General features: G+C 33.8%; 1 protein-coding gene across 1 annotated transcript in view; it reads right to left on the bottom strand.

The window, feature by feature from the left end:
- Positions 1-22978, bottom strand: part of Lmx1a (LIM homeobox transcription factor 1 alpha) — a 271702-nt gene that overhangs the window by 39748 nt on the left and 208976 nt on the right. The window contains exon 5 of the mRNA XM_074252982.1: positions 18252-18350. Within this exon, the coding sequence (XP_074109083.1) occupies positions 18252-18350 (99 nt within the window). The remainder of the gene's footprint in view (positions 1-18251; positions 18351-22978) is intronic.

Below are 22978 nucleotides of genomic sequence, written 5' to 3'. Positions count from 1 at the left end.
TTTTATAAGCTCCTCTTCCTCGATTGGATTTGAATCTTTTCGCATCTCCGCCTCTCTCATTATTATTCTTCCGTTTCCAATTTTGTCTTCCGGTATTTTGGAAAACTTTCAACCTTCTCATAGCGTTAGAACGTCCTCTGGCGAAACCACGGCTATACCCTCTACCTCTTTCACCATTGTGTGATTGTTTTGTTTTCTTCTTAGGACAGTCGGCTGCTTTATGGTTGGTCACTTGTCCAGACCCATAACATTTTTTCAGTCCTGTCTCTCTCCATGGACAATGAATTGCTATATGACCCAGATCATCACACTCATAACATCTGTCTAAGCAATCACGTCCTTGATGAGCTTGCATTACAGTTCCTGTGGTCTCAGACGCTGTTGCATGGTTTTTGTTAGCTTCTGCTTGTAATATGAATAGTTTTAATTTTTCATAACTAAGCCCTTGACCAGTCGACGACATTGTCATGAGTTCAACTGATCGAATATCAAGAGGAACGGTGGTCATAATAGCACTATAAAAGGCGTCTTTCATTTCAAATTCTGACAGTGGCTTAATACCAGACAAATTTCCGTAATTTCTAACGACATCTTCAAATTTTTTAATAAAATCTGAAACTTTTTCTTTATTTGGATAATATTGCATACTATGTAATAGTCTTCTGAGTGTACTTGAAGAATTATTACTTTTAGTTTTCTTAAGGTCTTTAACTGTATTTAAAAGTTCTACCGGATCTTTTATTCCAATAACTTGAGAATGATACTGATGATCTAAATGATTAACTAAAATATCTCGAACTTTGAATTTATGTTTTTCAATAATATCAGTATCAAGATCTCTACGTGGAGCGCTAGTCGGATCAATTACACACAGTTATTTATGAACTCTTAATTCTGATGTAAAAAGATCATAAAAATGTTCAAACTTTGTATTTGGTGTAAGATTATAATCTCGTTTCATAACCCCATCTTTACTAATAATTTCTACTTTTAATGTTTCTTTAATTTTATTTGCTAAACTGTCAGAATTTTGAAATTCGCTAACACTTCTATCTACTTTTAACTTTCTAAACTCTTGTTGTACTAATTTAGAAACTTGATTTTTCAATTCTCCAAGTTCACTACTAGAAGTGTCACCGTTCGATCTGCTCTCATCTCTATCAACTAATTTTTGATAATGCTCATGCATTATCAAATGCTCATTTTATTGCATTCATTATTCACATCTCTTATTCGCTTACGGATCTCATTATTTTTATCTTCAAGGGTTTTTGTTTGTTTAACAAAAGCATCTTTTTGTTTATTGAACTCGTCAATAATCAAACCTTGAATTCTTTCCATTTTAGCAACAGCTGCCTGAGCATCTAACAGAGATTCCTGGCATTGCTTCATCATATTGGTAGAGGATTCGCAAAATTGCCTCACCAGAGATAACACTTCGTCTTTATTTGTGTTACTCTCCACAATTTGTGAAGCAGTACCAGATAGCGCTTCAATTCCATTATTTTTTGCAACTATATTAGAAACGGAAAAATGTTTTGATTTAATTTTATAATTAAGATTAACTGATTCTATACATTTAATTGATGGTAAAGATTTACCTCCTTGGGATAAGTCTGTTTTGTTTAACAGAGTACTTTCCTTGTCACATCTCTTTTTCTCGCATCTCTCTCTCTCTCTCTCTCGGCCTCATCTCCACTCTCAATCGCATCTCTTAATAATGTCTCCTCATCTTCCTGAGACACAGATTTTTGGTCATCATCTCCTGGTGAGACTACCCAAGAACCATCTCCTTCTTGTTTCTCAATCCACTTAATAGCGGCTCTCCACTCGTCCTCGTTCATATTGCTTTTATCTGTTAAACAAATTAATTTTTAATTAATAATATTCTTATACCAGGATCTATGCCTTAAGCCTGGTTGACTGAACTACAAGTATGGCCAGGTTAAAGCAAGCAGTAATATATATAATCCGAACACAAGATCATCCATACAACCACTTCAGTAATTCACGAAGTAAATGAATGCACAGCATCCATCACTAAACATGAATCACAAAGTGAAACCTTGTATTTATTTTTTGAACATATAAGTTAATTATTATTCATTATTGTCAAAAATTAATTTTGAATTAGATGACCTTGAGTGAGAAAATCCAAATAATTGGATAAATTCTCAATATTTTTATGTACATAAAACTTATGATTTTTAACCAACCTGCTCGATAAGGTACCTCACGCGTCTCAACATGAAATAACACTCTCTCACTACTAATACTTAGTGATATTTCCTCTCCAGGATGGTTTTGTTAAAATTGAAAAACTTTTCTGTATCTTTCCAAGAATTTTTCAAATAATTCCTCGTCTCCGATTTCTGCAGATAAATATATATAGCTATTAATATTTTTATTTATTTGTGTGCACACAATTAAGAATTGTAACTCTATTCAATGAAAATTTATTTTTATACATAAGTATAAAATTTCGTTAAATCAATTTAACTTTTCATAATTTAATCTAATAAATAAACCGCGTCTATTTGTATACAAGTTAAATATTTAAACGTTGGTTTAAATTTCTATTTAAACCAGTTTTAATCTTCGTAAACGTATAAAGTCACTCTCAATATTTTTCTCAAAGTAAACATTGAGTAACAAAGGCGCATCTCAGTCTTTTCAAAATATCCAACAACCCGACGATTGTTCGATGCTGTTACCATATGCGCTTGGCTCCATGTGTAACGTTTCAGGTTACATAGTTCATAAAAGTAATAAAACTTGGTTTCAACACTTCTATATACAACATGTAACATGAACATTTTAACAGGCAAGGAATATTACAATATTCTTTCCTAGTTAACAAATAAAAATTTTGCCAAATTTATTAATTTGAAATTTTAAAATTACGTACGTATTTTTCAGTTCTCAAAAATTCATGCTCATCTCTTAAATATTCTGACACATCTCAAGTATAAAAAAAATTTTTCTTTCATATTACTTACGTTGACCGTTGTCATGGTCAAACATTCCAACAGAAGACGTTTCTTCTGACATTTCTGCAATTTTTCAAAACTTCAAATCTTGATTATTCACTTCAGTTCACTTAAACAGTTCACCTCACGCTAGTCACTTATGTTCTCGAGAACTTCAAAGTTTCTTATTAAACGTAATAATTATTTATTGCTTAAAATTTTAAAAGTTTTAATTTATTAATTTTGCGCAGTGGACCCTTGTAAGGCTCATAACCTGTTAGAATTAGGTAGGGCCTTTTTAAATAAACACTACCAATTAATAGTTAAGAGTATTTATTAATATGTGCATCCGCACGTTACCAAAACTCAATCGGAAGTAAGTGGTGGTACAGTTCTCAAATCTCAACTTAAGCAAGGATCATGACATCACATGACCTCCCCACTTCTCATGAGGTAAGACGGTTAGGCGTTACTTCCAACAAAATTTTATAAATTTATTTGACAAATTAATAAATAATTATTTTAATCATTTAATTATCATCCGAGGTATTTCGTAACGGACATACCTCGAGATAACAGATTTCTAGAACGTCAACGCAGCCCAGTAGACTAAACAGTCTACGTTGTGGGATTTGGACTGCGTTGATGTACTCATAAGGTATCCTGAGATGCAACGTTGCTAAAATTCATTATAAAAACTTATTGTAATTATTAAACGATATACATTCTGTCTCCAGACTTCCTCTGGAACAGTCAGTCCGAGGACTTAGCAAAGGAGCAATCTCTGCTGGTCCGAGGCTGAGCCTGCTAATCCTTTATTAAAAAACCTTCACTCAGGGTTGAGAGCGCTTATCAGCGTTCCACCCTGGTTTCTTTACCTAGAGCGCTAGCCAGCGTTCGGGTATTCTATCCAAAAATATCCTAACTATTACCTCCTGGGTGAGAGTGCTTATTAGCTGTTCTCACCCTGGTGAAATCGCCCAGAGCGCTGGCTAGCGTTCAGGCACTCTATCCATTACCTACCTGTAGGCAGGTAAATTGAAAAGTTAAAATATTAAAATATATGTTTTATAAATTAAAAATAAAATTATTAAATTATATAAAAAGTACTTCGCGGAGGAATCAGTGACATGACCCACCTGGAGTCTATTGACATCCTAACGAGGTCAAAATCTGGACTTAAATAAATTATTTAAATAAAAAATTAATTACACCCAAAATTTAGGAACGTAACAGCCAATATTTATTAACAATAAAAACTTAACAGTATCTTCACTTATAAAAAATTAACAATGTTTCACTCACACGCTCACACTATCCACACTTAACAATGTACTTATTCTTGACGAGCCCTTATCGGCTTCTACACGTGACGGGCCCCTTTCGGCCTCTACACGTAAAATTTATTAACAGACCAAACTAACTAAACTGTTTAATAACCCGCACAGAGACCATTCATATGCAGGGGTCGTTGACTCGGCTCACAAGAGTAACAGCCCAGTGACGAAACGTAGACCTAGATGTTCTGCAGCCCACTCTCATAACCCGCTCCAGCCACAGCAGTAACGACCCAGTGACGAAACGTAGACCTAGATATTCTGCAACTCACACATAACCGACACGTGTCTCACACTGACACTACTGATTTGACTTTATTTATAAATTTAATATTTAAGAATAATTTAATTTTATTTAGAACTTAAAATTGAGCCATTAAAACAATCAATTATTAGAATTTAATAAAACAATATTATTCAATTAACAATCAAATCCCAAATAACTTTGAGCTAAAATTTACTTCCTAAATTCCAATTGTTAATTATAACTCTGATTTAATATATTAAAATATATTAAATTTTGATCAGATTAAAATTCCTGACTACTTTATAACCAGGGTCTTAATATGACAACAATAATCGGTTAATACAACGATTGGTCATAATGTTTCACGTTAATTACCGAGAATTTATTTTAATAATTATTTTAATTTCAATAATGTTCAATAACCAAGTTGAGAATTATTAACATAAAAATACTGATGTAAATTAATTAATTATAACTGAATTTTTCTGTGAAATTTTTAACTCAATTTAACTCATTTTTTAGACTTAATGTCCACGCTATTAATTATTAATTTTTTTAGTAGATTTTAATTTATCTAGTCCGCGGACTTAATCCCAAAATAAATTAATTTATCATTAATAAATAAAAATAATTTACAATATAAAATAAATTCAATAATTAATTCCTGATATAATTTTCAATAAATCTTAACAACTCTCTAAATTATAAAAATTGAAAAAAGTTGAAACATTCATTTTCTTTAGCTAAAACATTCGCTAGCTTAGTTGTCTTTGACCTTGGGTGTTTGGAATTTACTGCGACACAAAATGTACTAACGCTCGACCAAAATTCCACGAGAAAAAAGTTTGTCGATTATTTTTCAAGAAACAAAATTAATCAATTTTTCTTAAGTTAAATTGCTATAAAATTACAACAATTTATTGAACGAATTTTTCGGATGTTAATTAATTAATTCTCGGGTATAAGCCCTCAGGAAAATCACTCAATCCAAACTAACAAATGTTTTGATTCTGATTAATTAAATAATCGTCGATTAAACGATCCAATTGATAATTAATTAGGAGAAGTAAATGGGTATTGGGTAAATCGCGGTCCACTTCTTTTCCACAGAGTGATAATTGATACCTTAACGAATAAAATGATGATCTAACTCTCTTATTGAGGATGAAGTCCTAGTTGGAGTTGGCTTCATTCGTCTCGTCACTACTCCGGGGATCGGTCCTTCTCGATTTCCACGCAATTTCCACGGATCACAGAGCGCTGTGATTTTAAGCCCTTGTAGGCATAATTTTAGACTCGTAAGTGTGTCCCCAAGGTGGAGGTATCGGTGTAGTGAGAGTGGGGAGAGCAGAGTGAAGAAGAAACGCACCAAGAAATTTTGGTAAAATTCATTGTGATCGAACGATCGAACGAAACGCATCGCGAAAAGTTCCAATCAGGTAATTATTTTTTATTCGCTCGCTCTAGTGGAACGAATCAATGAATCTTGATAAATTTGAAGCGTGCTAGGCCTAATGTCAGCTTGCTTAAGTTTATTAAATTGGATATATATTCTAATGCTAATTTGCTGTTCTAGGGAAAAATTATTATCTGATGAGAACTCGACGCGACATGGTGATCCAGGACTTTGCCGCCAAAGCAACACCTCACCGAGGAGAAGATTTGAAAAAAAAGACGAGAAATCCAGGAGTTACTGCGTCGAGGGATTTTGATTAAAAACCCCAAGGAAATTCCAGGTACAATAAACACGTCTAAATAATTTTTCGGTGAAGCGGCATCAGCCAGGCCTTATGTCGGCTGAGGGTCATCGCCATTTCCCGTTCGGTCATAATCATTAGTTTAATTAAAATTTAAGTAGTAAAACTTAAGCAAAAATTTCAGAATTAATTTTAACAAAATTTTAGAAAGGTTTCAACCAAAATTTAAGTAATTAGATTTAACCAAGTTTGAGAATTAATTTAACCGAATAATTAAGAACTCAAATTAACAAAATGCTTAAGAACAAATTTCGTAAAATAATTAGAATAGAGTCCGAATAAAAGTCAGGTTAAAATTAAGAATAAATTTAAAAACAAGTTAGAAATAAATTACTAAATATTTAATTAATAATACCAGGAATTATTTCGAGTTATTTATTAAACGCGTACGCAGAATCTGGATTAATTTTACTAGCAATTATTTTGGTTTGTTAATTCATGATTTTTATGTCACGTGAAAATTTGATCTCTGGTAATTGAGTTTAAGTAAAATCAGTTAATTTTGTGTCAATTAATATCTTTAAAATATTTCAGTAAAATATTTTAGTAAAATCATCAGAAGCAAAAATTGGTCAAAATCAACATAAATATTTTGGAACAAATTTTGATTGTGTAAAATAAAAAAAAGTAAAATTAGAATCATAGAATAATTGTTAAAAATTATTTAGACAAAAGTAGAAAATAAATCACTTGTAAATTTCACATGAAGAAAATTCGACAAAAGTTTGGGAGAGGGTCCTCCATCTTGTCTTGAGCTAAAACGCTGAGTAAAGGACATACATGGTCGAGACTAAAATCTCAAGACCTTGTAAAGTAAAATATAATCCCCAATATTGAAATAAAATAAATTCGAAGTTTCGTACAACACAAAGAAAATAAAAGAAGGTAATTTAGTCGAAATAAAATAAACTCAGTTGTTCAGAGACAAATAGAATAATTTGGTAAAATTATATAAAATAAAATCTATTGACAAGTTCTTAATTCTGAGATGAAAATTAACTATATTAATTAATAAACTCTGACAAAATAATTTGGACAAAATTAAAACAATTTAAGTAAAATAAATAATTTATAAATTCCGGCAAAAATTGGATTCACATAAAGCAATTATTAAAATGAAATCAAATCAATTAGAATTGAGTTAATTAAGTAAAATTAAATTATAAAATTTGGCGAAATAAAATCGACAAAGAAAAATAAGTTTGTAAAATACCCGTAGTCCATTGAAAAGTTACACTTGGGGTTACATATTTTAGAGGACACAATTTTATTTTTTTGATGTGTAGAGGGGGTCAGTGTAAAGCTAAAACCAAGTTTGTGGGGTTGCTACCCTTGTCCCACGGCCGCCATCTTGAAAATAGGGGTTGAAATTGTTTTTACGATATATCTCTTAAACTATTTATTTGATAAAAGAATTTGTTAACATTTTTCGTTGCAAATTAAATTTTCTACAACTTTGGTCCGGTAACTTTTTGTTGTAGAACTATAAATAAAAAAGTTATAAGTGAAAATATTCAAAAATTCAACAAAAAATTTCTATTTTTGGAAATGACTTTTTTTTTATCATTTTTCGAAAAAATTCAATCTGATCATTTTTGTAGATCGTTTCTTAAGGAATAACTTTTATCAGCAATACTTTTTCATTCAGGCTATAGCTAAGGTCTTACAGCGCTCCGAAGTGAGTAATATTTTTCAGTACTCTTAACTATACCTATATTATACAATGTTTTTCAATGATTCGTACCGGTCAAGAATTTTCCGGAAAATGAAAACATTAAAATTTGGGCAACTCTAAGTAAAGAAATCACTTAGTAAATAATTTGTATAAGTAATATATTAGAAATCATAAAAAAATTTATTTGTAAAAAAAAAAAAGATGATTTAAAATTTCGTAAATAAATGAGGTAGTGATGTAAAAATTCAGTTACAAAAAAAATGGAATTATTTTAAAAAAGATAAGTATAAAATTAGAAAATTTAAAAACAAGATATCCGTGAAATTAGACAAACCATAAAACAAACACGTAAAATGACAGAGATTTAAAAAAATGGAAATTAATAAATTTAGACAAGTCAATAAAAAGACAATTGAAAAATTCAGAAATTTAGAAAAATATGCAGTTCTAATTATTTGTAAACTTAATAAAATGGACATCTCTGAACATACACAAGTGAATTTAGATATCTTTACTTTCGGTCATCTCTAAATATTTACAAATATAAATTCTTACAATTTATAACAATGATGATTAAAAACGTAGTAATCATACGAAATAAGCGCTAAAAAATTTGAAATACAAAAGATAACTAAAAATTAATTAATTTTTTTGTAACTGCTGCTCCCGAAAGTTTACAGTTATTTTTGATCGATTATCTTTTAATTATAAAAGCACACCAAGATTTTGCTTTTAATCGTGGTAAAAAATATTTGTGAAGACCAGGAATTACCAACAGCTTCTATGACCGCTGTAGGTATAAAATATATACCTAGATTAAAAGCAAAATTTCTGTGGGTTTTTAAAATAAAAAGAAAATCGATCACAAAGAATTGTACAACTTCCTGGAGCAGTGGTCGCAGGAGCTGTTGGTAGTTCCGAGTCTTCAAAAATATTTTTTACCAAGATTAAATCAAAATTTCTGTAGGTTTTTAAAATTAAAGGACAATTGATTAAAAATAACTGCACAACTTTATAGAGCAGCTGTTACAGGATCTGTTGGCAGTTCCGGGCGCTTGAAAATATTTTTTACCAAAATTAAAAGCCAAACCTGGGTGTGTTTTTAAAATTAAAAGACAATCGATCAAAAATAACTGTACAACTTCCTGGAGCAGCGGCCATAAGAGAATTAATTAATTTTTAGTTATCTTTTGTATTTTAAATTCCTTAGCGCTTATTTTGTATGATTACTACATTTCTGATCGTCTTTGTTCTATGTTGCAAGAATTTATATTTGTAAATATTTAGAGATGCCCAAAATCAACGATATCTAATTTTACTGGTTTATGTTTAGAGATGTCTTTAGTGATTTCTTAACTTAAAGTTTCCCAAATTTTAATGTTTTCATTTTCCGTAAGATTCTTGATCTGTACAAATCATTGAAAAGCATTGTACGTGTGTACTAATAATGTGTCATCAGTTATTGTTCTTTTTTTTTTTGTTATAATTTTTTTAATTATAAATTTAATAATATTGCAAAATTTATAATTAAAAAAACTATAATAACAAAATAAAAAAAAAAGAGCAATAACTGATGACACATTATTAGTACACACTTATAATATATGTATAGTTAAGAGTACTGAAAAATCGTACTCGCTACGGAGCGCTGTAAAACCGTAGCTGTTGCTTTAATGAAAAAATGTAGCTTATAAAAGTTGTTCCTCAAGAAACGATCTACAAAAATGGTCTGATATCATTTTTTTGAAAAATGTTGGGATTAGGAGACTGGTGAAGGTCTAAGCAATAAGACGATGCTTATTAATAGCTTGCTTTGTTCAGACTGACTATTGTGGATAAACTGTAACTAGATAAACATGAGTCTTATTGATACTACTGGTAATTATAGTATATGAGTCATTGACTCCAATACTCCCCCTCAATGACGTCATTCTAGGTATTCTTCTCCATCGAGTCCAATCATCTTCGCCAGGGTCAAGGTCTTGAGTGGTCCTAATGGTTTTGTTAGGATATCGGCTTCATTTGATTCTGATGGGTAGTGGGTAACAGTTATGATAACTTTTTTTTCCAAGTCTCGGGTATAGAAATGTTGAGTGTCAATATGTTTGCTGCGGGGACTCTGGCCAGGAAAACGAATGTTGCTAATACACCTTTGACTGTCCTCAAAATTTATAGTAGGTGAATTCTGTGGTTGGTCAAGAAACTCTAGCAGCTTACGAATCAATACGCATTCTCTTGCAGCTTCAGACAATGCAACGATTTCAGCTTCAGTTGAGGAGACTGACACACAACTTTGCATTTTGCTTGCCCAGCTTATGGTAACACCAAAAAGCTTAAACAAATATCCTGTATTTTATTTTCTTCTGTCTTCAGTCCAGTTCGCATCGGCGTAACCTACGAGCTCATCGTCGTCTTGAGAGTTGGATCAGAGACGGAGCTTATAATTTTTTGTGGCTTTTAGGTATTTACAGACTCTTTGCATCTCAATCCAATCAATTTGTTTGGTACCTTTAATGTGTTGAACTAGTATGGCAACTAGAGCACTGATGTCTGGCCTTGAGTTGATTGACACATACAATAGTTTTTCGATGAGTTTACTGTAGAAGTCGTTTTTTATTTCGACTGATTCCACGCGATTTTTCTCATAAGAGTATCCATTAGGTAGTTGGAGGGTTTAGCATCCTCAAGTCTTGCTTGCTTTAGTATTTTGTCATTGTAGTTTTTCTGCGTTATAAAGAATTCACCGGCTGCATTTTTTATCACCTCTACATGCAATCAGGACATCGTCGACATGAATAAGTAAATATGATAGAGTCCTGTTCCCATGTTTGTATAAGCACGGATCATTATCGCAGCGTTCAAAATAATGCTCCATCAGAACTTCGTTCAATCTCTCGTACCAAGCTTTGGCAGATTGTTTTAGTCCATACAGGCTTTTATTGAGCCGACATGCAAATTGTTTTTGGCCTTTCTTTAAGTGTCTGGGTGGCTGCTTCATGTAGATAATTTCTTTTAATTTCCCATTGAGGAAAGCCGTTTTCACATCCAAATGTACGACATGATATTTCTTTTTTCCGGCGATGGATAAAACAGTTCTCACAGTGGTGGTTTTTACGACTGGAGCAAAGACCTCCTCGTAATCTACTCCAAATTTTTGCGAGAAACCTTGTGCTACTAATTGAGCTTTGAATCATTCTGCGGAGTTATCGGCGGTTCTCTTAATCTTGAACACCTACTTACATCCAATGGTTGTTTTATTCCTGGGGACAGGTTCTAGGTCCCACGTTTCATTCTGTTCCAATGACTCTATTTCTTCGGCAATGGCTTTACTCTATTGTTCAGCGTAGGGTCCATTTAATGCTTGTTCGATTGTTTTAGGCTCATCATCATCGTCATCATTCAGGTCTAGTAACTTGGAGTCTTGATCCGTTGTTTCATCATATTGGTTTACGTTGTTGTCATCATTCGGGTTCGCGTCGTCATCATCAGCTAGGTTTAATCGATTTACTGGTAGTGTTTGAATTCCTTGGAAAGAGGTACATCTTCTAGGTTGTCTGGAACTTGACATGACAGATCCAACGGAATGTACACCATTTCGTTGGGTTTTTCGATGGGTAACAAATTTTGGTCCATCTTGATTTCAGTTTCGTTTGCATCCTGTCCTTCAACTCGGGATTCTTCGATGAACTTCACATCTCTGCTTATGATAATTTTTCCAGATGATCGTTCCAGGAGTTTATATCCTTTTGAATCGTATGAATATCCTACCAGTATGCATTCTCTTGCTTTAGAGTCAAGTTTCTTCCGGTTTTGCTTTAGTATGTGTGCGTCAGCCTTACATCTAAACTCTTTCAAGTGGTCAACATTGGATTTTTTATTATATAGTAGTTCAAATGGAGTCGAAGTTTTGTCACGGCATGGGAGTCAATTTTGAAAATATGTCGCAGTTATAGCTGCCTCTCCCCAGTACGTATCCGGAAGTTTGGCGTCTATTAGCATGTTACGGATTGCATCTACAAGGTATCTATTTTTGCGTTCAGCAACTCCATTCTATTCAGGAGTGTATGGAGTAGTGTGCTGAAATTTTATTCCATTGTGAAGCAAGTATTTATTTAGGTCGTGATTTATATATTCTCCCCCTCGGTCTGACCTAACAACTTTTAGTTTTTGTCCGAATTGTGTTGAACAAAATTCGACAAAATCTTTAATAACTTCAATAGCTTGGGATTTTTGGCGTAGTAAAAAGGTATAGCTGTACCGGCTGTAGTCGTCAATCAAAGTCATGATATACTTTCGTTCACCTGGTGTATCTGTAAACATTGGCCCACATAAATCGGTATGAATTAAGTCCAGGGGTCGATCGGTACAGCTAGACGATTTCTGTGGAAAGGGCATCCTGATTATTTTACCTTTAATGCAGCATTCACACACCTGTTTGATGGGGCAATTATTCATTTTGATTCCTGTTGTTAAATTGTGTGATAATAATTGTCGGATTACCTTAAGATCTCGGTGGCCAAATCGAGCATGCCAACGGTGGATGCAGTCTTCAGGATGTTGCGTCAATGCTGCAAAAGCATACTCGGGTTGCCTCAATTTGTAAATTTGTCCCATCGCATCACCAACAGCTATTTCGTGGTTACATTTTGTAAAAATTACCATTTGTTTGTTCATTATTTCTCGGTAAAAACCTAGCCTATCTAAAGTACCTATAGACACCAGACTGCAGTCAAAATCGGGAATGTAAAGCACCTTAGTGAGCTTGAATGTGGTCGTTTTTCCATTTCTCGTTACACACTCAATATTCCTTTCACCAATACCGTATACTTTGCATGCCTGACCGTTTGCCACTTGAACAGTAGATGAATAGGATGAGTCGATTATATCGAAAAATTTTATATCGTTAGTCATATGACTACTGGCAGCAGAATCAAGAAATCAGCTAGCTTTGGATGAAAGGGGATGAAATAATGTCTCTGAAAGACTATCTTCATCGTCACTCGAATTTCCCATGACCGCTCTGGCTTGTTTCTTCCTTCGTTTTTGGTTTCTTATCCATGCATGATATTTTTCACATTCCGATTTTAAGTGCCCACGCTCATGGCAAAAAAAGCATTCGAGATGGGATTTATTATAATTCACTTTCATAGCTGTTTGATAATTCGAGCTTAGTATTAGGCTTTTACGACGTTTGTATTCACTGATTAGTGTAGACTTAACAATGTCAACGGTGAGCTCATCCTCTGGCCTCGAAGCCAGCACCGATATTAACGTATGGTATGACGCCGGCATACTTCTTAGAATAATCCAAAGCCCAAATTCTATCGCACTTCTATTTCCAAGAGCTGTGAGGTTGTCAACAAGCTCTTGAATTTTAGGAATATGTTGCGCCATATCTTCATCATCCACAAATTTTAATTGTAGCAATTCTACTATCAGCGAAAATTTGTTTAAGCCACTTGCCTTTTCATGGTATGATTTTAAGGCGTTCCACGCGTCTTTAGCTGTAGTTTTATTACGGATAAGTGATATCTGTGAATCTTTAATCAGGAGACATATCGTCCCAAGAGATTTATCATCCGGTACATCCCACGCATCCTGGTTTTCCGAGTTTCCTGTAGGCCTATCACTGGTTATTACATTCCACGTACCTTCCCGTTTGAGTAGCTTTTCCACCTTAAATTTCCATACCTGGTAATTATTATTGTTTAGCTTAATAATTCCAAGTGCTGTGCTTGCGTCGGCCATTTTAATTTTCTTTTACCCTTTAACTTTAACTAACTTCAACTTTACTTTATTTTACTTACTTTACTTTACTTTACTTTTGTTGCGGAATCATTCAAACCTTCCCGCAACAAACTGGTAGCACCGAGGCGCCGCTACACAAGCGCCCTCGGGTGTTCTACCTCAACTCAACTGGCTCACCGGCAAGCGGCGATACTCCTCATAACACGTGCTAATTGTACAGCGTACACACGCATTTACCGTGACCAGTGCAATTTTGTGTATTTACGAAATCATCAAACTCATCCACTCAGCTTTACTGAAGCCAACTACAGCATCGCTACTCATCTTATTCACCAGCAATCATTGGCAACTCAGGTACAATTAAGTATTTATTGTAAATCATCTGAGATCACTTTATCACAATCCATACTCACATGCTCCCTCTCTCTCCTACTCATTGTTACATGGCTACTCATGTGTCGCTCTCTCTCATACACATGTACAACAGTCACCTACACTTTCTACCTAGCAACGATAATATTACAATTGCTAATAGAAATTCGTCATCATGCGGCAAAATCAAATGCCGCATTGCAGATGTTGCGTGGTGCGAGATTGGGGGTGACTGCCACCAGCTCTTGGGCCTGTCGGCCATTCCGTGTTCAACGTTGTGTGTTCTATCTCGTATCCCGAGACTCAAGTACTCAATTGAGCTCGTTAGTTTTAAGGCTCATTCGCTCACACTGTGAGAGTTAATTATGTTGTTAATTGATTAATAATCCAGTGACTCTAATTTATACAGCTCGTTCAATTAATCATTACTGTGAACTCTACAGATTCAAGCTCAAGCTCTCACTACACTTGTATTCATTCACTCTATCAATCATTACACTCAGTCAATCCAATTTATACGCTCATACTATGACTATTAATTTAAGTGTAATTAATTAATCGTCGGGTGACCTAATTCTACAACATTACTCATATTTCTCGCTCATAATTGCTAGTGTTAATTACATTGTAAATTAATTAACAGTTCAATTGAAGATCAACTTTCTACTTCATGCTCAGTCTAATTAATATGCATTAATTAATACAACTCAATTAAACTCAATCAACGCGTACTCATGAATTAATGTGATAATTCAAGATCATAACTATGTTCAAAGTGCTCAATATTTGTGAACTATTCAAACTCTGTACAACCAAAGCTATGCCTGTGATTAATTTTAGAATAAATACCATTATAACCACGAATGTGTCTCCTCCATCTTTTAACACCTGGTCCCGGCAAATAAATATTTATTGTTAAGACAATTATCTTACAACTTTACTTTACTTTATTATCAACTCCTGGGGGCCCATAACCTTTGTTGGGATTAGGAGGCTGGTGAAGGTCTAAGCAATAAGACGATGCTTAATGATAGCTTGCTTTATTCAGACTGACTATTATGGATAAACTGTAACTATATAAACATGAGTCTTATTAATACTACTGGTAATTATAGTATATGAGTCATTGACTACAACAAAAAATGATTAAAAAAAAAGTTATTTTGAAAAATAGAAATTTTTTTGTCGAATTTTTGAATATTTTCACTTATAACTTTTTTATTTATAGTTCTACAACAAAAAGTTACTGGGCCAAAGTTGTAGAGAATTTGATTTGCAACAAAAAATATTAACAAATTTTTTTTATCAAATAAATAGCTTAAAAGATATATCGTAAAAACCATTTCAACCCCTGTTTTCAAGATGGCGGCCGTGGGACAAGGGTGGCGACCCCAAAAACTTGGTTTTAGCTTTACATTGACCCCCTCTACACATGAAAAAAATAAAATTGCCTCCTCTAAAAAATGCAAGGTTAGGCCTAAAAAATGTAACATTTCAATGGACTACCGGGCGTAACGAATATTTTGTCGGCAGATTCTTAAGACCTCTGTCGTCAGTTTTTAATCTATTATTACAAGATACGAAGACCTCTTGGTATTAAATATTTATTGTTGGTTTGTTAAGACCACGGCGATAGCTTAGTTAAGCATTTTAATTAGGATATAAACTTGAAATAGAATTTGGTTTAGGAAAGAATTGAGAATTTTGGATTTAGCAAATTAGTTAATCAGATTTAATTTGAAAAATAAAAGTAAATAATTTTAGAAAAATTTAGTTTGTCAAAGTATGAAAATATTAATTAGTGTGTTTGAATAATAACAGTTATATTGTGGGTGCTTGTAAAAAACTGTGGAAAATTATGAAACTATGAAACTATGGAAAATTATGGAAAATTGGAAAATGGAGGAAAATTCTTAGAAACCGCGGTATGGTCGCTCTATAAGAGAGTATCGTCGGGAATAAGAAACTGTGATAGGAAACCGTCATCTAAACGGGAATAGAACTTAGAATTAAATGTTAATTAATTGTAAGGGGATTATTATTATAAATGGGGTTGGTTAAATAATATTTCTTGTAAAATGAATTTCTTTGATAATTCTTGTTTCTTTCCTAGCAATCTCTCACGACCCTGCAGAACTTACTACATGCTCTGGTCCAGTTTCTAGATACTGTGTTTAAGAATCCAGTGGCACCCTAAATAAATTAAGGGGTGACCAAAGAGAATGAGTAGACTTGGTAACAGAGTTCCTTCCATTTCAAGTTAATTCGATTTTACCGGAAAGGTTTTATTTCCTCAGTTGCTATTAGAGAAATAAAATATAGTGGTACGAAGTTCGCCGGGCCAGCTAGTAAATTTGTAAAATACTAAGTCTTAGCGAACACATTGTCGGCAGATTATTAAGACCTCTGTCCTCAGATTTTAATCTATTAATACATGTATAAGATACGAAGACCTCTTGTTATTAAATATTCATTGTTGTATCATTAAGACCACGGCAGTTAACTAGTTAAGAATTTCAAATCGGAACTAGGAAATTAATTTAAATAGGAATTTGAATTAGGAATGAATGGACAGTTGGATTTAGGGAATCAGTTAATCAGATAAAAAATGGAATTAATCAATTAAATTTAGAAAAATTAATTTGTAAAATCATAGGAATGTTAATTAGTGTGTTTAAATTATAGATAATATTGAGTGTGCATGTGAGAAAAATAATTACAGTGTTGCGTAGGGATTCATAACATACTTCTCTGTTTCCTGGGCACACCTAGAAACCGCGGTATGGTCGCTCTATATGAGGGTATCGTCGATACTAAGCACTATGATAGGAAACCGTTTATAGGTGCCCAGGAGGGGTACACGGGAATAAGTTAGAAACCGCGGTATGGTCGTTCCATATACGGGTATCGTCGGGAGTAAGAAACTATGATAGAAACCGCGGTATAGACGTTCCATATGAGGGTACTTTCGAGAATAGAAACTATGATAGGAAACCGTCGCATAAATGGGAATAGGGGTTAGATTTAAGTGTTAATTAATTGTAATGGCTTTTAATGTTGTAATTGGGTTGGTTAAATAAAATATGTTTTGAAAATTAATTTCATCTGATAATTTTTGTTTCCTTCCTAGCAATCTCTCACGACCCTGTAGAATTACTCAATGCTTTGGTCCAGTTTCCCTAAATAAGTAAAGGTGTAACCAAGGAAAACGAGTAAGACAATTAAAACAGTTTCATTACCGTTTCATGCTCACTATAGGTAATCGGACGTGTTTACCGTTGCAGCTACCGGTTGAGATCTTAGTTCTTAAGTTTCATTGGTGAGCTATAGAAATCAATGCAGAGTTAATCGAGTTTGTTTAAAATGGTATTTAAAGTTACTCAGCATCAGCATCGGTTACATCAGGTATGAAAGTAATTTATTTATTATTATTTGAGGTGTTGCGAATAAAACTTATTACAATCATGGGTTCTCTCCATAAACTAGCCCACTGAGCGACCCCGAGGCTTCCCGCTGTCTTTCTAACCCCTGGTCTTTTGGTCTTTATTTTTGTTAAGTTTCTTCGATTCTGGTTGTTTAAGTCTTGGCTAGTTTTGATCATTTTTAGTGAATGAAAATAATCTAGTACCGAAGAAGTTGAAGTTTTGGCTAGTTTGGATAATTCCTAGTGAATCAAAAGAATCCTTGCGAATCATACTTTCACTAAAATTGAATCTTATTTTTATAACGAAAAAATCTACTTTCTATTCTGGTTTCCTGATAGCATGTTCTTGTACATCCTGGTGATAAATAACTAAATAAATAAATAGCCCAGAGGTGGTACAAATTAGCACAAGTACATGTGGATATGAAGAGAATAACCAATTCGAATGAAGGTTGGTTAAAGAAATTATGATTTGGAAAATCAATTTTGATTTAATTCGGCGAATCATCTCCACGATTTCGAACAACTATGACTTATTCCATTCCAGTTCTGGAGTTGAAGTCCATGACTCCCGTAGTACTCTTATGAAGTACATAATTGGTCAAAGGGCAATCAGATTAACAGGAATGCCTCCGTTACGCTACATAAATTATCAGATTTCTATCAGGTAAATTATCAGATTTAATGATATTTGTCACGATATTATTTTTAACAGATCTTACCATCTGGTGAATATGGATTATTCGGATTGAGTGGTTGAGTTGCTGTTGAGAAACTCGATGATTCTCCGTCACGCATAGATAATGCGTTTAAATAATGGCCTATAGACAAAATATTACACCGTTAGATCTCTACTATTAGTGTAGCTAAAGTAAAAAAAAGTAACTAATATTGAGACATGACTGTGAATAGAAGTCACGCATGTTTTTGTCATCATGCATTATCGTGGATCGTGCATGTGTGGAGTTTGGCGAAAATTTTCAAGTTCAAGAAGTGATGTACTTGGTTCAAAATTAATTATTAAATAAAATAATTGTTACATTAGGATGGTCATAGGAATTTTCAGAGTGTCATCTCTTTCGATTGAATAAACTAATTTTGTTTAGGCTCAACAAAATTTCGAGTATTTCGAGACCCAAAAAGAGAAAAAAATTGAAAAATCGATTAGTTTAAAATGTTAAATGTTGACTCAAACAGCATATTGAGAGACGCTTAGAGAATTAAAACCATTTAACGATTCTAATCTTTGATTAGAACGGCTAACGTGACTGCATGCTTAGCTGTATCCGTACATAATAACAACTATTGTAGTATACTTCAATATGGGACTATCTACCATTCTTCGAGCGTGAATTGTGTGATATTATATCTCTAGATCATAGCAGTCAGAAATTTACTTATACGGATAGGGCTTATCGGCTTATAAGGCTTATCGACTTATACAGCTCTTCACGTTAAATTGACCAATTATTAACCTGACCATATAAACCGTTATTTATTTCACTAGACTTTGTTGTATTTTATACCCGATTAAATATAGCTCCAAAAATATTTCTAAATTTCAAACAAAAAATGGTGTGTGTACTTATGTACACGCGTTAGAAGTTATACTTCTTTGGCACATAATAAAAAATTTTTAAAGAAAGAAAATGCAAAAATGATTGAAGAAAAATATTAAAAACAATCAATAAGGTTTTATTACAATAAATATTTAACTATACCGTATAAATATAAAATCTTTAATTATGATATGAATTAAATTGAATATTGTTAAAGATTTATCAGAATCAACTCATGTTTGTGTTGCAAAGTATCAACAGTTTACAATCGATAATTATAAAATATATGAATTATTTATTTAAGTTGTATGTTTCTTAGAAAATAATCCATTGTTTATTATTTAACCGAGTGATAATATCTTTTTAAATACACTACTGGAAAAAATTAAGGGATGAAAAAAAAATTCCAAATTTTTCAGTAGTTTTCAACAGGCCGTAACTTTGAGAGAAATGGTCGTACAGGAAATAAAAAAAAGGAAATTGTAGCTCCAAGTGTCTAGTTTTTGGATGAGAACTTCAAAATTTTGTAGCCTCCGCGGTTTCTGAGTAATCGTAGAAAAACCAGCAACAAAAAAATTCTCAAAATTTTTTTAGTTTTTTTTTTTGGTCTACGGGCGTGGAAAAATTTTTAGCTTACACACCATAAGGATCGGATACTATGTTCATTTAGCTTTAATTTCTTTTTTAAACACCCTGATACGTCCACTCCTCGCTGAGATATCGGTCTTCAAATGGAAAAGGATCTTTTTGTCTTTGATTATCGATATCTCAGCAACCAATGATCGCACAGAAAGTTAAAGGTGGGTTTCAAGAACTTGAATGAATTCCCCTTAACGACTGTCCATTGTTTTTTCGAAAAAAAATTTTTTCTTTCCGTCACATGAATTTGAACATGCAACAAAAAAGGGCTTTTAGTGGTTTTTTGGAAAATCAAGCGCTAGATCGAAAATATTGAGGAAACCACTAATGTTAAGTGTGCCTTTTGCAGTTCAATATGTCCACAAAAACTCTACAAAGAATCAAATTAATCCAGCCAGCCGTTTTTTTGTTTCACTTGATCGAATTTTTGAAAAAATTAAAGGATCACGTTTTTTGCACTGAAAAGCTCATAATTTTAAAAAATGAGAAAAAAATTGTTTTTTCGAGCTTTTTCCACATTTTCGTTCGAAAAAGTGCTTAAATTTAAAAAAAAAAAAAAATTCAAAAAAAAAAATTTTTTTCGAAAAAAAAATTTAAAAAAAAAAATTTTTTTTGGATAAATTTTTTTTTTAACAAGTTAAGGATACTCAAAAAACCATCGCCCAATGATTTTTATAACCTTTCCACCGCTGCATTCCTTGATTCTACTGATCTCCTTTTAATTAAATTAATAAAAAAGTTAATACCCCCAATCGAATTTCGATTTTTTCATACGCTTTTCGGAGTTTTTTTTTCTTTTCTTTTTGTGAATCCTTAGCAAATCGCTTCATTCAACAGTTTTTTCAAAACTAATCCCTCTGCGCTAAAAAAATTTTTTTAATTTTTTGGTCAAAATTGAAAATTGCTGACTTTTGATTCTTAATCATGGTTAGACGACATTTATCGGAGGTGGAAGTCGCTCGGTTAGTGACTCTTATCGACGAAGGTTACACTCAACATGCAGTTGCTATCCGGATGGGTGTAAGTCAATCTGTCGTATCTCGAGCTTATACCAGATACCAAGAGACGAATCAATATCATCGTCGCCCCGGACAAGGTCGCCATCGAGTCACTAATGCCCGCGATGATCGAACAATTGTTAGAGAAGTTCGACGACAACCTTTCGTCAATGCGAATATTGTCGCTCGAAACTTCCCCAATCGCAGACAACAGCAACAACAACAGCAACAGCGACGACGGCATCAAGTGCGAAACATTTGCTCTCGAACAATCATCAACCGTCTTCGTGAAACTGGGTTACACGCACGACATCCTAATCGTGTACCCCTGTTGACAGCAAGACATCGTCGAGCTCGTTTAGCGTATGCTTACGATCATCGAAATTGGAACTTGAGGGAATGGACAAATGTTTTATTCACTGATGAGTCTCGTTTTAATTTGTATGGCAACGATCGACGTCCTCTCGTTTGGCGCCGTCGTGGAGAACGTTTTCGCCAGAACTTTGTCCGTCCAGTCGTTGCCTACGGCGGTGGATCAGTTATGGTGTGGGGCGGCGTTTCACGAAATTAGAGAACACCTTTGGTAATTGTACGCGAAAATTTGACAGCTAGACGTTACATCGACCAAATTTTAAGGCCCATTGTTCTGCGCAGACGACAACATCTGAGGTCGTTCATATTGATGCAAGATAATGCACGTCCCCACAGCCAACATTACCCGGCGCTTCTTTGAGCGGCATGACATCACATTGTTACGACACCGAGCAATGAGTCCAGATCTCAACCCCATAGAGCACGTTTGGGACATAATGGGCCGTCGGTTGCGCAGAGAGTATCCAAATTTGCAGAACTTAGCTGCTTTGGAGCGCGCGCTTCAGCACATTTGGAATACCATTCCGCAGCCTCAAATTACCGTCTGCATAAACATGGCTGAACGTTTGAGAGCCGTTATTGAAAACAGGGGTGGTAATACCCGGTATTGAACCAACAAAAACCTTCAGAGAATGAGTTTGGAGTCATTAAATACGGTGGAACTGACGAGCCACCGGATCTCAATTCTCCTGAAATACCTCACACACACACGCACACACACACACACACACACACACACACACACACACACACACACACACACACACACACACACACACACACACACACACACACACACACACACACACACACACACACACACACACACACACACACACACACACACACACACACACACACACACACACACACACACACACACACACACACACACACACACACACACACACACACACACACACACACAGCGTAAATCCGACCGCGCGACCTCCACGTGGTACGCTTTGGATAACGCTAATGCCGGCGGTAATTGTTTTCTTAAACTTTTCAAGAGAAAAAATTTAAAAAAACATTTTTTTTTAATTTTTTTTTTTTTCAATTTAAGCACTTTTTGGAACGAAAATGTGGAAAAAGCTCGAAAAAACCATTTTTTTTCTCATTTTTAAAAATTATGAGATTTCAGAGCAAAAAACGTGATCCTTTAATTTTTTCAAAAATTCGATCAAGTGAAACAAAAAAACGGCTGGCTGGAATAATTTGATTCCATGTAGGGTTTTTGTGGACATATTGAACTGTAAAAGGCACACTTAACATTAGTGGTTTCCTCAATATTTTCGATCCAGCGCTTGATTTTCCAAAAACCACTAAAAGCCCTTTTTTGTTGCATTTTCAAATTCATGTGACGGAAAGAAAAAATTTTTTTTCGAAAAAACAATGGACAGTCGTTAAGGGGAATTCATTCAAGTTCTCGAAACCCACCTTTAACTTTCTGTGCGATCATTGGTTGCTGAGATATCGATAATCAAAGACAAAAAGATCCTTTTCCATTTGAAGACCGATATCTCAGCGAGGAGTGGACGTATCAGGGTGTTTAAAAAAATAAATTAAAGCTAAATGAACATAGTATCCGATCCTTATGGTGTGTAAGCTAAAAAAATTTTTTCCACGCCCGTAGACCAAAAAAAAAAACTAAAAAAATTTTGAGAATTTTTTTGTTGCTGGTTTTTCTACGATTACTCAGAAACCGCGGAGGCTACAAAATTTTGAAGTTCTAATCCAAAAACTAGACACTTGGTGCTACAATTTCCTTTTTTTTTATTTCCTATACGACCATTTCTCTCAAAGTTACGGCCTGTTGAAAACTACCGAAAAATTTGGATTTTTTTTTTGATCCCTTAATTTTTTCCATTAGTGTAATAT

Source organism: Cotesia typhae, unplaced genomic scaffold, assembly GCF_013202065.1.
Source record: "Cotesia typhae breed Kobodo isofemale line unplaced genomic scaffold, CoteBio_Ctyphae scaffold_121, whole genome shotgun sequence".
In the NCBI taxonomy this organism is placed as follows: Eukaryota; Metazoa; Arthropoda; class Insecta; order Hymenoptera; family Braconidae; genus Cotesia; species Cotesia typhae.
Note: the sequence above shows the minus strand (reverse complement) of the source record. Positions and strands in the feature narration are given on the sequence as shown.